Source organism: Malus domestica, chromosome 11, assembly GCF_042453785.1.
Source record: "Malus domestica chromosome 11, GDT2T_hap1".
NCBI classification, from domain to species: Eukaryota; Viridiplantae; Streptophyta; class Magnoliopsida; order Rosales; family Rosaceae; genus Malus; species Malus domestica.
The window spans coordinates 5,492,883-5,506,857 of NC_091671.1; the positions used below are offsets into that span (position 1 = coordinate 5,492,883).

The following is a 13,975-nucleotide window of genomic DNA, read 5'->3' on the forward strand; positions in this document are numbered from 1 at the left end:
GAACCCAAAACGGAAAGAGTTGGTCTTATCAACACAGAATGGCCTCTGTTTTGTCGATCTCTTATGTTGATCAATTCATTTGCAATGCAACAAAAAAATTGTTAGCTATTAAACAATCAGAGTCACAGTCAGCTATTAATAACTGCAATCTACAGGCTCTCCCAATATATTTGGATAAGCTTGTCAGTAAGTATATTGCTATAATTCCACAAGCAACAAGAATTAGACATTGACTCTCCGTAGGATCAAATACGTGAAGAGGGAGGAGGACATAGCAGTCATGGACTCGTAGGCCCAGCTTGATTCGGTAGAGACTGCAATGCGTTCAGCTAGAAACCAGGTTTGATTCGGTAGGTTCTGCCGCAAGTTGGTAAAATTCTCGGCTCATACCACCATACAAGATTTTTTATTTTATTTTTTCCAGATAGAGATAATAGTTCAAAAAATCTCTTTCCTAACCAAAATATAACAAATAGAAAACAAAGCAGACGACCAAAAAAATATGTTGCTGTTAAACTAGTTATGAGACGGCGGGATGCGAAAGGATCGATGCATATGAACAGTCTCTCTTGGAGGGTTAAGAAACCTTAGCCCACCAGCATCCCTATTTTCTATTCTCTCTGCGCGAGGCTACATGCAATATAGTTCCTTGAGGTAAGATATTTCTCTGCTATATATTTTGCACTTGAATATGGCACTGTCGACTACTTTCAGAGCGAACTATATATCGAAAACCATGGTGGACTTGTTTAGTCACTACTACTACATCACGAATGGGCGAAGCCATAAATTGTTGAGGGGAGGGGCGAAATTTAAAAAAGTAAAAGGTTCCAACAAAATAGGGACTCTCATTTGAGGTCTAAGTCCAAGGTTTGCAAAAAGACTATGTGGACTACCCAGAATATTCAAGAATGATTTGGACTAACCGAAATATTCAAAAGAGGACTTGGGCTGCCCGAAAGATTCGAAGGAGGATTTAAACTAACAGTATTATTTGAAGGAGGATTCAAGCACTGTGTCTTGTTGTAAAGTTCCATTACATAACTATATATTGAGCAAAGTTCTAAAGAACGCTAAGCGCTAGTTGGGCAGCAGACATGGCCTAACGCTTAGGCAAGGATTTTGGCGGCTAGACATTTAAATAAATTTATTCAATGTTCAATCAATCAAGCATGTGAAGTCTAAACCGAACCGAAACCAAACCAACCAGATTTCATTCCTCTTTTTTTTGGCCTAACTATTTTGAAAAGAAAAAAAGAGCATGTGCACAGCCTGCGCTGCACAGCAGCATGAACTCCTCACAGAATTGCAAGTTTTCCGACCTACCAGAGTGGCAGCACCACAGCAAATCAATACTTCTGGGCTTGTTTTCCGGTGAGAGGAAGGGCGGCAGCCTCTCTCTGCCCCTTGGTAACTTCACCACTGGGGCCCTATCTCCACAAATAAGATTTGTGTGCTTTGACTAAACACACACAGATAAATGTGACTTGTGTGATTAGCACTACCATTTGTCAATATCTACCGTGAACGATAGTGCTTGTTGGGATTTATAGTTAGGGCTCGACCCAAACGACGATTGTGCTTGTTGGGATTTATAGGTCATCCCCATCTTAGCTGAAATAATCAACCATTGTAAAATTTATGTTGTTATTAATTCTTTGATTTCTTTAGTTCAACTCATGTAAATTGCATGTGCTCTATTTGATATTGTTTTGCGGAGTTTGTGGTTTCATTCTACGAGAGTTTTGTAGTTTTAAGTTTGCTTTTGTTTTTGTTTTTGTTTTTGTTTTTGTTTTTGTTTTTTTATTGTTTTCTGTTAATCGAGCCTGGCTATATCATCATATGTGGGTTTAGTCTTTACCATTGTTTAAAATATCAGTATTAGTAGAAATATCGATATGCAAATTTATGGAAATATTGATGGACTTATTAATATCGATATCGATTGTCTTAAATAGAAATGATGAAAATTTGTTCAAAAATGAAAAATTGCAAAATGAAACTTTAAGGAATGTTGTATAACAATTTATCGATATTTAACCAATATGTTGGAAAATATCAACAAAGTTTGTCAATTTTAGCTGAAAATATCGATTGTATCAAAGAAATTTCAAACACTGATCTTTACCATGTGTGCCTAAAGAAGGCCTTACTTTTATGAAGTTTAATTGTACCAAGGATATATAATATTTTCTTGATCAATAAAAACCCACCATCAATAACAGTTGAGGGTTTGTCTGTCTGTTTGATGATATTCTTGTTTCATCCACGGACAAGGGTATATTCCAACACAATTTTCTACAATAAATTAAGGAATTACACTGACTATAAGAACATGCAATCAACAAACTCATTACTAAATTGTCTAGGAAAAAAAGATAACCCTCTTTTTTAATTTACGAAACTAAACTAATAAAAATACATTAATTAAATCAGTTGTATTAACAATAATATAATCAAAGTACCACATATGACAGTGTTTTGACAGGTTGAGGTCAACCAGATCTGGTCATTTGTTGCTGTAGAACTTGGACCAAAACCATGCAAGGAATTTTTGCCAGCTCTGAGACTCACAGACAGAAGAAATGAACAAAGAGATACCTTAATTTGGGTGCACAAAAACCCTAAAAACTCAGAGTTTTGGTTTCACATGAAAGAGGATCTCTAGGCTGTTTTATAACTTCTTCAATGTTCAATCAATCAAGCATGTGAAGTCCATAGCTTTGTTACTCACTTCTACCCCCATGTGAACTTTTCAGAATCCACCAAGTTGGTGGCTTTTCTACTTTTTGCTTTAGGAAACACCAGATTTATTCAGACTTTCAGAACTACCAAACATGTATTGTCTCCACTACAGTCTGCAGTTAATTATGCATATATGGTCCCTCCTTACACATGTTGGATGTATCATTGCTACTCATTCACCCTCTCCTCTCTTATTATTATTCTCCTATAACTTCAAGCTTAGTGTTAAACTATATTTAACCTTGTATCCGATGTCCTTCATTCGATTTCCTTTCAAATAGTTTATATATAGACAAAGATTATTATTCTCAATATCGTGTTTCTTGAAGGACGGATGCACTTAAACAATCTCACTCATAATTAAGTTTCTACAACATTGGTCTTATTTATTGACACAGTTGATATTTAGGGTTTGTCTCACCATGTAAAGTTTAGAGACTTTAGTTTTAAGTATCGGATTAGTTAATTGCTTAAGATTTAGACTTTAGGGTACCCTAAATAATCAACCATGGCAATAAAATGGATCAAAGTGAAAACAAATTGACTACTAATGACATTTTCTCGATTCGACAAGCCTTCAAAGTATAACAGACGCTGTGTTTTGAGAAAAATTATATTTGTATGTGGATATGTAATGAAAATAGAAACAAAAACCTGAGTGTAAGAGTAACCGATGTAATTTGACGTAGGCATTTTTTTTTTAACAAACAATAAATAATTTACATTAAATTGATAAAGAGTTTAAATCCGAACGACAATAAATTTAAAAGAAATTTTTTATTCAGCAATCCAATGAATCCACCACTTGCAACATAATTGGTTTTAGTTGTGCTAATGTGAACAGGAGAAGATTTTGGCAAGCAGATAATGTCGATGTGCTTTGCTTGCTATTAATGGGCTGGCAAGAAAATCAGCACGCTCCTGTGATTGAATAATTTAAGCTATGAGTTAGCGTGATCCACCACCACCCTACTTAAATATATGGTTCCAGAATAATCTAAGTAAGCTGTTGCTTAGCAGGATCTTGTGCTGGTCATTTAGATAAATAAGCACATGATTTTGATACAAAGCATTTAAGGCATAGGCATGTATCTTAAATCTCACATTAACATTCACATACATCTATACTAAATCCTGGTTTGAAAATATTTTAAAATGACTGAAAGCGTTTTTAGTGAAAATATTTTTTATATCAATTCTAAGGAAAAAATGCAAGTGAATCTTAGAAAAGTACTCGAAGAACTAGTATTTCTTATAGGAAACACTTTAAGTGTTTTTAAAACTCAAAAACATTTTCTCTAAAAACGTTTTCAGTCATTTTAAAAAACACTTCCAAACGAACCATAATTGGTCTTCAACTTGTGTGCTTCTCAATGTAAAATTCATGCATATCTACCATGGTAAATTAAATGAATTGACAAACATCAAATTTCATAAATAATAAGAATAAATGCACGAGGTTGTTTAAATAGTAAACTCTAAAATGAATTTCAGAATATTCTAAAAACGTTTTCAGTCATGCTAGGCGTAACTCAAGCTTAAAAATGTCTTAGCATCAGTCACCAGTCATTACCAACTCTTGTATACTCAAGCAATTTTCTCCCTCTAAATCTCATTATGAATCCACCCAAGATAAATAAAGTTTCCCCAAATATAGGCCACACTTGTGTAACACAAAACATAAAAGGAACAATCTTGACCAGGTCCTCAATTTCTATGGAAAATTAGGCAAAGGTTACCCATTTCCTAAACACAGGACCTCTCATCTATAATTAGGCTCTAAATCCCAATTACCCATCTCTCTAATTAGAACCTCTCTCATCCCTCCCCTTCTCCCCTAAACCCCCATTAAGGCAATAAACAAAACACACCACCTCTCTCAACTAACTTAACCAACTGCCTAACCCCCCAACCCTACAACCCCATCATTTTGCCTATCTATCCAATCCAATCCCTCCCCTCCCTTTCTTTCCTCTCTCTCTCTCTCGAAAGCTCTCCACAACTTTGCAGATCTCCCTTTCAAATTTCAATCACCAAGGCCTTTGCTTTAAGCAAAGCAAAACCCAGAAACCAACACCAATCCCCCCAAAAAAATCCCATAAAATCAAAAGACAGAGCAAACCCAATTCATATTTCTTCTGTTTTTCAACTCGATTCATAAAGTTTCTATCTTTTATCAGTTCTTCATCTGGGTTTCTGCTAGCTAAAATCCAACTTCTGATCCCAACCCTCAAATGTGGCGGTCGTGGAGCAAATCAACGGTTCAGATTCACGACACGCAATCCCCATCCTCCCCCTTCTCCTTCTCCTCCTTCAAAGACATCCAAAACCTCTGCGCGGACGAAACCAACGACCACTCTCTACAACCGACAACCGCCGCCGCCACCAAAAAAGCCTCCGCTATTTTCCACCGCGTCCGGGTCGCCAACTCCCTCCTCCGCGCCTGGTCAACTCGCCCATCCACCCAGCCCCAGCCCAAACCCCAACCAGACGATGGAATCTCCACAAAACAATCTGAGCCGTCCATCAGCTCCATCCCGGGGGCGGAGAAGCGCATTGTCGTTTACTTCACGAGCCTACGTATCGTGCGGCCTACGTTCGAGGACTGTAAGACCGTCCGATCGATTCTCCGAGGGTTTCGCGTATCATTGGACGAACGAGATCTAGCGATGGACCACCGGTTCTTAACCGAGCTGCAGCAGATTCTCGGTCAACAAACTAAGTTGACATTACCGAGGGTTTTCATTGGGGGGAGGTACGTAGGTGGGGCCGACGAGGTGAGAAATTTGCATGAGGCCGGCGAGCTCAAGAAGTTCGTGGAAGGCTTGCCCGCACAGGAACCGGGGGTATGCGACACGTGCGGCGGGTACAGATTTATTCTGTGCGACGTGTGTAGCGGCAGTCACAAGTTGTACTCTGAGAAGAACGGCTTCAAGAGTTGTACGTCGTGCAACGAAAACGGTCTCATCAGGTGCCCTTCTTGTTCGTGTGCGCCACTCTAATTTAGTAATTTACATCTAAATTAGAAATAACAAAAATTGGAAAGAAAATGTGAAAAAAAAAAAGAGAAGGGCAAAAAAACCCACTTCGAATTTTATTTTCTTTTTATTTTTAATTTTTTGGGTGAGAGGAGTTTTTGTAGTTTTTTTATTAAAAAATGTTGTTGGGCATGTAAGAATGTGTAGGCCCGGCGCATGTGGGGGTGTCACCCTAATTATGGATTATGAAGGTTAATGTCAGCTAACTTTGATTATGATAAGTACATTTTTTTTCTTCCTGGATTTTATTATTTACTCTCTTTTTATTTTTTGAGAAATTTTGAGGTGCATGTGTTATGAACTTTTGGCGTGCAAAATTATCTTCGGTGGCCAAAAAATTGTTGTTGTTTTTGAATGTGGAATTATTATTTGCCTAAAAGGGATGATCTTTTAGGGTTTGCATGCACAAGTTCGATATGTTTACCCCAAACCATAAATAACAAATCAACATCCTATCAAAACCATAAAGACTTTAGACGACTTTAGACAGATAAGTGAGTCCGATGTTATATTTTTCATTTTTGTGTATATGTACGCAATGGGGGATGCACAAACATGTGAAGATCTTTCGAGAACTCTTCAAATGTTGGTATGAGTTTTTTGTGCCCATCAAGTGTTTGGTGTAATGCATGCTAGTCATATCTCGATAGCATTCGGCAGGTTGTTTCAAGAGTACTCAACAAATTCTCTTGCTAACACCCATCATATTGCTTCGGCATATGTTAATATCTATTGACATATATGCAACACATTTTGGATGGCAACAAGGTTCTAAAAAAATGTTAGGCGCTAGCTAGTCGGGCAACGGGTAAGGACCTAGCGCCTAGGCGGTTAGGCGGGGTCTAGGCGGGCATTTAGATGGATTTATGTAAATTTATTATATATCTTGAAAATAAGTGCCTATTTACATTTTGAAAAAAAAAAAAAAAAAAACTATACTTATATGAATAATAAAATAATGATAAAATGCAAAAATAGAAGTATAAGAATACACCAAGTACATCCATCCAACAAGTTCAATATTTAAAAAACAGTAAACATATAATCATAACGATGAGTATTCTTGGATGATAGACTAAATTTTTCTTGTTCATGATCCTTGCATTGGATTGGACATAGACTATATTATTTAACCTTGTTGTATCTAATTTATTTCTTTTCTTTGTATGTATCTCCTCAAAAGTGCTCCAATTCATTTCACAATTGGATGAACTTGTAGTAAATCCATCCTTTGGAAATTAGATACACCATTTCCATAAGCATACCCAAGGTTCTAAAAAACGCTAGGACCTAATCGGATGGCGGGCTGATGCCTAGCGGCTAGGCGCCTAGGCAGAGTCTAGGCGGGTGCCTAGGCGGCCTAAGCGGATTTCAGTAATTTTATTATACATCATATAAATTAATTCAATTTACTACATACTATGTGAATAAACATTGAATAAGATATTACTTTTTTTTTTAAAAAAAGAAAAATATATGTGTAAGAAAATATGTAAAATTTTAGACCTTTTGTATCATTTTCTAAGCCTATAAATTTTTTTGGGCCTTTTTCATTAATATAATGGAAGATTGGGCCTTGTATTCCTTGTTTAACCTTTGAATATAATGGGCGCAATGAACCATAACCAACAACCCAAAGTCATCTGATCATTTATTATCCTATATTTCCTATTAGAATAAAAGAATACACCAAATGCTTGTACAGCCTCTCGATTCCCAATCACCGATTCACCTTTTTCATAATCAAACCCTACGTTGCTCACTACAAAAACCATGGCTGTAGTCAGCCATATCACCACATCTGCAATTGCAGATCCATACTCTCTCTCACGTCTTGTCAACCATCGTCATACCGAGAGGGAGACAGCGAGACTCGGGGAGAGAAGACAACGAGGCGCAGAGCACCCAGATTGGCCAGCGTCCGCCTGCTTCTGGGTAGACCAATCGTATTTTCCCAGGCAACCCAGACCGTCCAGCTTCCTTCTAGCCTGCCCAGCGTCCGCCTTACGCCACCTAATAGCTTTCCCAATTTAGTAAACGATTTTGGGTTAATCAGGGGGGAGCACCGCCGTCTAACGCCTAGGCGGCCGCCTAGAGCATTTTTTAGAACACTGAGCATACCACCATGAAACTAAAAAACAAAAAAGTAGACAATTAATTATAAATAAATAAAAACCAAACCGCGTGTTGGACGAAGTACCTCAATGACTAAAACTTCGCTGCGTGATTCAAGCATGTGATCGGTGGAATGACTATGACCCTAAACCAAAGCCAACATCCTCCTTCCTATGTCCATATCTTGTCTTGTGCGTGAAGGGACATTTAGATTTTAGATCTGGAGAAGATTGAATGTAATTAGAGCTCCGACAATCTTTGAATCTGACGACATTTGGTTTGAGAATTAGATGCTTCTAGGCTTCTACCGAATGTGATATAAGACTATGAACCTTCACTGAAAGGCATGAATGAAATGAATGAATTTTAATTTCTTTGCTTTTATTTCCTTTTTCTGCACTTTCTTCTTTTTACATATTAAGGTTATATTACAACAGTTCCAAACTTCAGGCATAGCATGCGCAGTTTTCTCATGCCAACTACCCTAGATTTTGGCTCAAGAAGAAGGCTCAAAATGAGGGCTAAATCTATCTTCTGATGAAGACACCATCGTAATGGCACCACCGTTCCATAGTGGCCTATAGTATCTGCTTATTACCGACTTATTGCTCGCCACATAGTGCCTATCACCATATTAAATGATTTTTTTATCTCACTTTGGATACTTGGACAAGTGATATACACTCATTGGATGGTTATGCTAATAGAATCTTGATTACAGGACCTAATTTCTCACATGAAAATGCAATTGACAATGGTTCATCCTAAGCTCATTATGATGGATTCGTTTTCAGCTGTTCAATTTTCATTCAACGAACTACGCTTCGTCCATAATTGCGCAAAGTGTTGGTCGCACTAGAAATTGCAAATTAACAATTGATGATCACACATTTGGAATTTCATTAAAATCAAAAGTCAAAGCCCAAAAATACAAAGCCCAAGGCGCATTTTGCTTGTATTAACATGAGGTTGGAATAAGTACTAGTACAAGATGTATGTTGGCGAAGTTGCACATTTGATGCTCACCCCTTATTCTCTCTCTTGAAAATTATTAGGTCAAATATCACTAGTTTAATAAAGGACTATGAGAGAATGGGTAAATCGTTTTAGGAATATACCCATCTTTGTTTCTTACCTTAGAAATCTTTGAATGTACATATACGGTATACGTTGTGATTAAGGAGTTAACATAGAAAAAAAAAAGGGATATTTTGAAAGTGGTCCATAATCCTTAACATTTTTTGACTAAAACCTTAATAATATTCAAAGTTTGATCAAAGTCCCTGGACTTTATACACCTCATTATATTACAATTAATATTTTTATTTTTATAGTTTTGACATTAATTGTTTGATATTTTATGAGATTTATAATCCTATAAATTTAAAATTCCTCATTATAATACTGTGACATCCCACATCGCCCAGGGGAGTGATCCTTAAATGTATATTTACATTCCTACCTAGCATGAGGCCTTTTGGGAGTTCACTGGCTTCGGGTTCCGTAGGAACTCCGAAGTTAAGCGAGAAGGAGGCCAGAGCATTCCCAGGATGAGTGACCCACTGGGAAGTTGCTCGTGAGTTCCAAAAAACAAAACAGTGAGGGAATGGTAAGCCCAAAGCGGACAATATAGTGCTACGGTAGTGGAACAGGCCTGGGATGTGGTTGACCCGGGCCAGGATGTGACAAATACTATTAGAAACGGTTACAATAAAAAAATTCAAACATTTTGATTGAATAAATGGATAAAAACTATATAAAAATAAGAAATAATAAATGGCAAAAGAATGTATCCATAGTGTTAAAAAAATTGGTACATTTCACATATAACAAAGTGGTACATTAATAAAGAAGAATTGGTACATTATAAATAAATTAGGGTACATATAAAAGATTAAAAAAATTATGAGTACAAATGAATTTTTAAAAAGATAAAATTAGGTTTACATCCTTCTTTTTCTTACTTCATTGATTAAAATCCTATTCATTTTCAATTTTTTATCAAGGTCCTTGGGTATTAATAACATCATTAAATATTTGAATAATAAAATATTTTTATTTTTAAATATATTCCTTTAGTGTTAAAAATATTACAAATAGTATATTTATATTTATGGCTAAATTTTTTATCATATATTTTTATTTTTAGTTTGTACCTATTTTTAATTTGTACCAATTTTCTTTTCATTTTTAATTTGTACCCATATATTAGTTTCTTTTTGTGCCCATATTTTTTAAAGTTTTATTTGTGTTTGTACCCATGTGGTACATTAATAAAGAAGAATGCGTACATTATATGTGACATCCCACATCGCCTAAGAGAGTGATCCTTAAATGTATATTTCCATCCTGACCTAGCACGAGGCATTTTGGAAGCTCACTGGCTTCGGGTTCCATAAGAACTCTAAAGTTAAGCGAGAAGGAGGTCAGAGCACTCCCAGGATGGGGTGACCCACTGGGAAGTTGCTCGTGAGTTCCTAAAAAATAAAACCGTGAGGGAATGGTAAGCCCAAAGCGGACAATATCGTGCTATGCCCAGGATGTGGTGGACCCAAGCCGGGATGTGACAAATGGTATCAAAGCCAATCCCTGGTTGGAAGTGTGCCGACGAGGACGTCGGGCCCCTAAGGAGGGTGGATTGTGACATCCCACATCGCCCAGGGGAGTGATCCTTAAATGTATATTCTCATCCCTACCTAGCACGAGGCCTTTTGGGAGCTCACTGGCTTCGGGTTCCGTAGGAACTCCGAAGTTAAGCGAGAAGGAGGCCAGAGCACTCTCAGGATGGGTGACCCACTAGGAAGTTGCTAGTGAGTTCCCAAAAATAAAACTGTGAGGGAATGGTAAGCCAAAAGCAGACAATATCGTGCTATGGTGGTAGAGCAGGCCCCGGATGTGGTGGACCCGAGCCGGGATATGACATTATAAATAAATTAGGGTACAAATAAAAGATTAAAAAATTATGAGTACAAATGAATTTTTAAAAAATATAGGCGCTAAAAGAAATTAATACATGGGTACAAAATAAAACTAAAAAGAAAATACTATAAATTTAAAAAAAAATGTTGCAAATTAAAAGTGGGTACAAACTAAAAATATAAATATATGATACAAAGTTTAGGCATAAAACATAAATATACCATATGTAATTTTTCTATCATTGATTAAATATACAATGTCACATGACGGTATACACATGGATACAAATATAAATAAAACTTTAAAAAATATGGGCACAAAAAGAAACTAATATATGGGTACAAATTAAAAATGAAAAGAAAATTGATACAAATTAAAAATAGGACAAACTAAAAATAAAAATATATGATAGAAAATTTAGCCATAAATATAAATATACTAATTGTAACATTTTTAACACTAAAGAAATATATTTAAAAATAAAAATATTTTATTATTCAAATAATTAATGATGTTATTAATATCCAAGGACCATGATCAAAAATTGAAAATGAATAGGATTTTAATTAATGGAGTAGCAAAAAGAATGATGTAAACCTAATTTCTCAAAAAAAAAATGTATACAAATTGTATAATGAAGCTCCATTAATTTTGATAGCGTATGCCTAAGTTTTTGGAAAAACTGAGGTAGAAGATGAGGTATGTGGTATAGTTCAGTCCAATGCATCCCTTATGTTCAAGAATTGAACTTTGTGATCGTACGTACCAAAGCTCAAGCTCGGTTCTTTTCTCCTCGTTTCGAGCTAGCCGAAAACAAAATTGAAGATAATGAGAACGAACCTTATCAGTTTACAAATATGACCATGAGTTTGAGTAGGCTGACCAATGCATATGTGATATGGTTGCCATTTTGAACAAGCAAACGTAAGCTTCGGGAAACAGGCATAAATTTAGGTCCACCTCACATCACATGTATGTGATATAGTACCTTATACCACTTCAATCATGGGGGCAAAGGTCTTACTTTTGAGAAGGAGGAGCTGCCATTGACATCAAAGTGGAGCTGTAGACGCCGGATGATGTGCAATTCCCATGTTAAAATAGCATTATTCTTCTCTTTTCTTTTCTTTTTTATAAATGATTTTAAAGTATTATAAGTGTTTTGGTGTTGGTTCTTTAAGTAAAGACCGTGTTTAAAGAGGTAATGATCAGTTTCGTGACACTCAGTCTTTACTTTATTCCACAAGAGTTCTCGGTGTTAAGTTTGTATAAAAAAGATTAGACTTCCATATAATTCATCGTCTTAGATGATAGTGTCGCAAACCAAGTGCCAACAACTCCACTACGTATTCTTGTAAGTCTGTATCAAAAGGATAGACTCCTAGATAATCCATCGTCTAATTAGAATAATACTTTGCTATTCAAAGTCTGAGTAGGAGTTTCTACTCAAAATTGTTTGTTGTCGTGTTTATAATTAGAACTGTTCATATTATAAATCACTCTATAAATATTGCCTTTGTAAAAAAATCAATTAAAACGAAGGTCCTTTAGTCCACGAAATGTATAAAAACAGATAAACAAAATTAATTGGTAAAAGTATTACGAACCATTTATGTATTTGCTACAACAGTTGACTAAACGACCTTAGTTTTAATTTCTTTCTTGCAGAGATTATCTTTACAGAGTAATTTATAATATGAATGGTTCTAATCATAATCACAAAACGTTGTGATTCAAACATGAAGAGTTTTGAAAAGGAGTTCCTACTCATCCTTGAGTAGCCAAGGGTTATTGGTCTTCCAACTCCCTTGCATGATTGCATCCAAGTTTATTGATTAAACGATTTCAAATTAAGTTGATTTTTAAAGAGTAATTTAAATTAAGATGGTACTGAATACTGATATATTGTCCAGACCACACCAACTGGCTTCTCCAAAGCTCATCTAAGAGGCTTAAAAGTCCTGCATTTTGATCCAACGTCATTGGAAATATAGGTCCTCCAACATTGTCCAATAACACAGGTGGTTGTGTTGTCTATTTTTAAAGGAAGGAGACCAGAAAAGCCCCACATATGGTGATGGGTCTAATTCAACTAAGTACTCAATCATGCACAAACCCTAGAAAAATTTAGCAGCAAGTTAATGTGGTCCGGCTATAGGGTCGAAAACCCTAAAGCCTCTATCAGTACAACAACATTTTATATTTTATGTGTACATATATTGCATTAATTTCCCTTTCTTTTCTGTGAGTTTGTTATACGAAATAAAAATTAGTTCAAGAGGAAAAAGACCCTAGGAAACCCTAATCTAAGTTGATCAAATAAGAGGGCAGGCCTTTGGTAGCACTTTTTCGTACGTGTTATGGATAGTCCTCCAAATGGCTTATGCACTATAAACCCAACCTGAAACTTTCAACTCTCTTATTAATATGCATAAAGTACGTCAAATTAATTATATTTGCATATTTCGAATATGAAGAATGCTACAATTAGTCACTCACAAGAGAGAACGCAAACTTCAAACTGCCGCGATCATCTTTTCCGGCGCAGCTACACACTCAAAAGAGAGTATGACCTAACGGACCCCATTAAGGTCGTTGTAACTTGCAGAAGATGTTGCTGGGTGAAGAAGAATAATCCGCTAAAACTTTGGATACTTGAAAACCACTACAGATCAGCCACTCAGTTTTTTAGAAAGATTATATTTCACTATCTTCTTTCCCCTACCTGTAAAAAAATCTGTTAATTACTGACCAAACACCACTGTATCTGCTTGAGCTGTACAGTTTAACTCTTTTTATAATTAGGGCACTAATTCTCTGATATTAGCTACGATATATAGTTCTATTTTTTATATTATTTTTTTTCATGTTCAATCAAACTAATATATATATGTATATATATAATGTAGATCTACATGAAGCATATCCAAGTAGGAATCAAGACAATAATTTTCTTTTTTAAATATTATTTAGTATTATTATTGTTGTTGAGATCATTGAGAGCCCACCTTTTGAAACTGGACAAATTGGTCTGAATCATTGTTCTGTGTGGAGACAAAGTAATACAAACGTTAGCTACTAATTGTTAAATGGTTGTCTTGTGCAGGCCGGAACTCAAGCTGGTTCGTGAAATGCGTGTGATGGAAACTGGAATGTGG

General features: G+C 35.9%; 1 protein-coding gene and 1 long non-coding RNA gene across 2 annotated transcripts; one reads left to right on the forward strand and one right to left on the reverse strand.

Annotated features, from left to right (window-relative positions):
- Positions 1-4,392: 4,392 nt before the first annotated feature.
- LOC103447336 (uncharacterized protein At5g39865) lies at positions 4,393-6,018 on the forward strand. The gene has a single exon (XM_008386531.4). The coding sequence runs from the start codon at positions 4,980-4,982 to the stop codon at positions 5,745-5,747; it is 768 nt and encodes a 255-aa protein (XP_008384753.1). The 5' UTR covers positions 4,393-4,979; the 3' UTR covers positions 5,748-6,018.
- Positions 6,019-7,405: 1,387 nt separating this feature from the next.
- LOC139189367 (uncharacterized) lies at positions 7,406-8,412 on the reverse strand. Its single transcript, XR_011573266.1, has 2 exons — positions 7,984-8,412; positions 7,406-7,914 (listed from the first exon to the last, which is right to left on the reverse strand). It is a non-coding gene; the product is annotated as an uncharacterized lncRNA (long non-coding RNA).
- Positions 8,413-13,975: the final 5,563 nt, after the last annotated feature.

Excerpts from the sequence above, each read along its gene's own strand:
- LOC103447336 (XM_008386531.4), top strand. The coding sequence starts at position 4,980 with ATGTGGCGGTCGTGGAGCAAATCAACGGTTCAGATTCACGACACGCAA.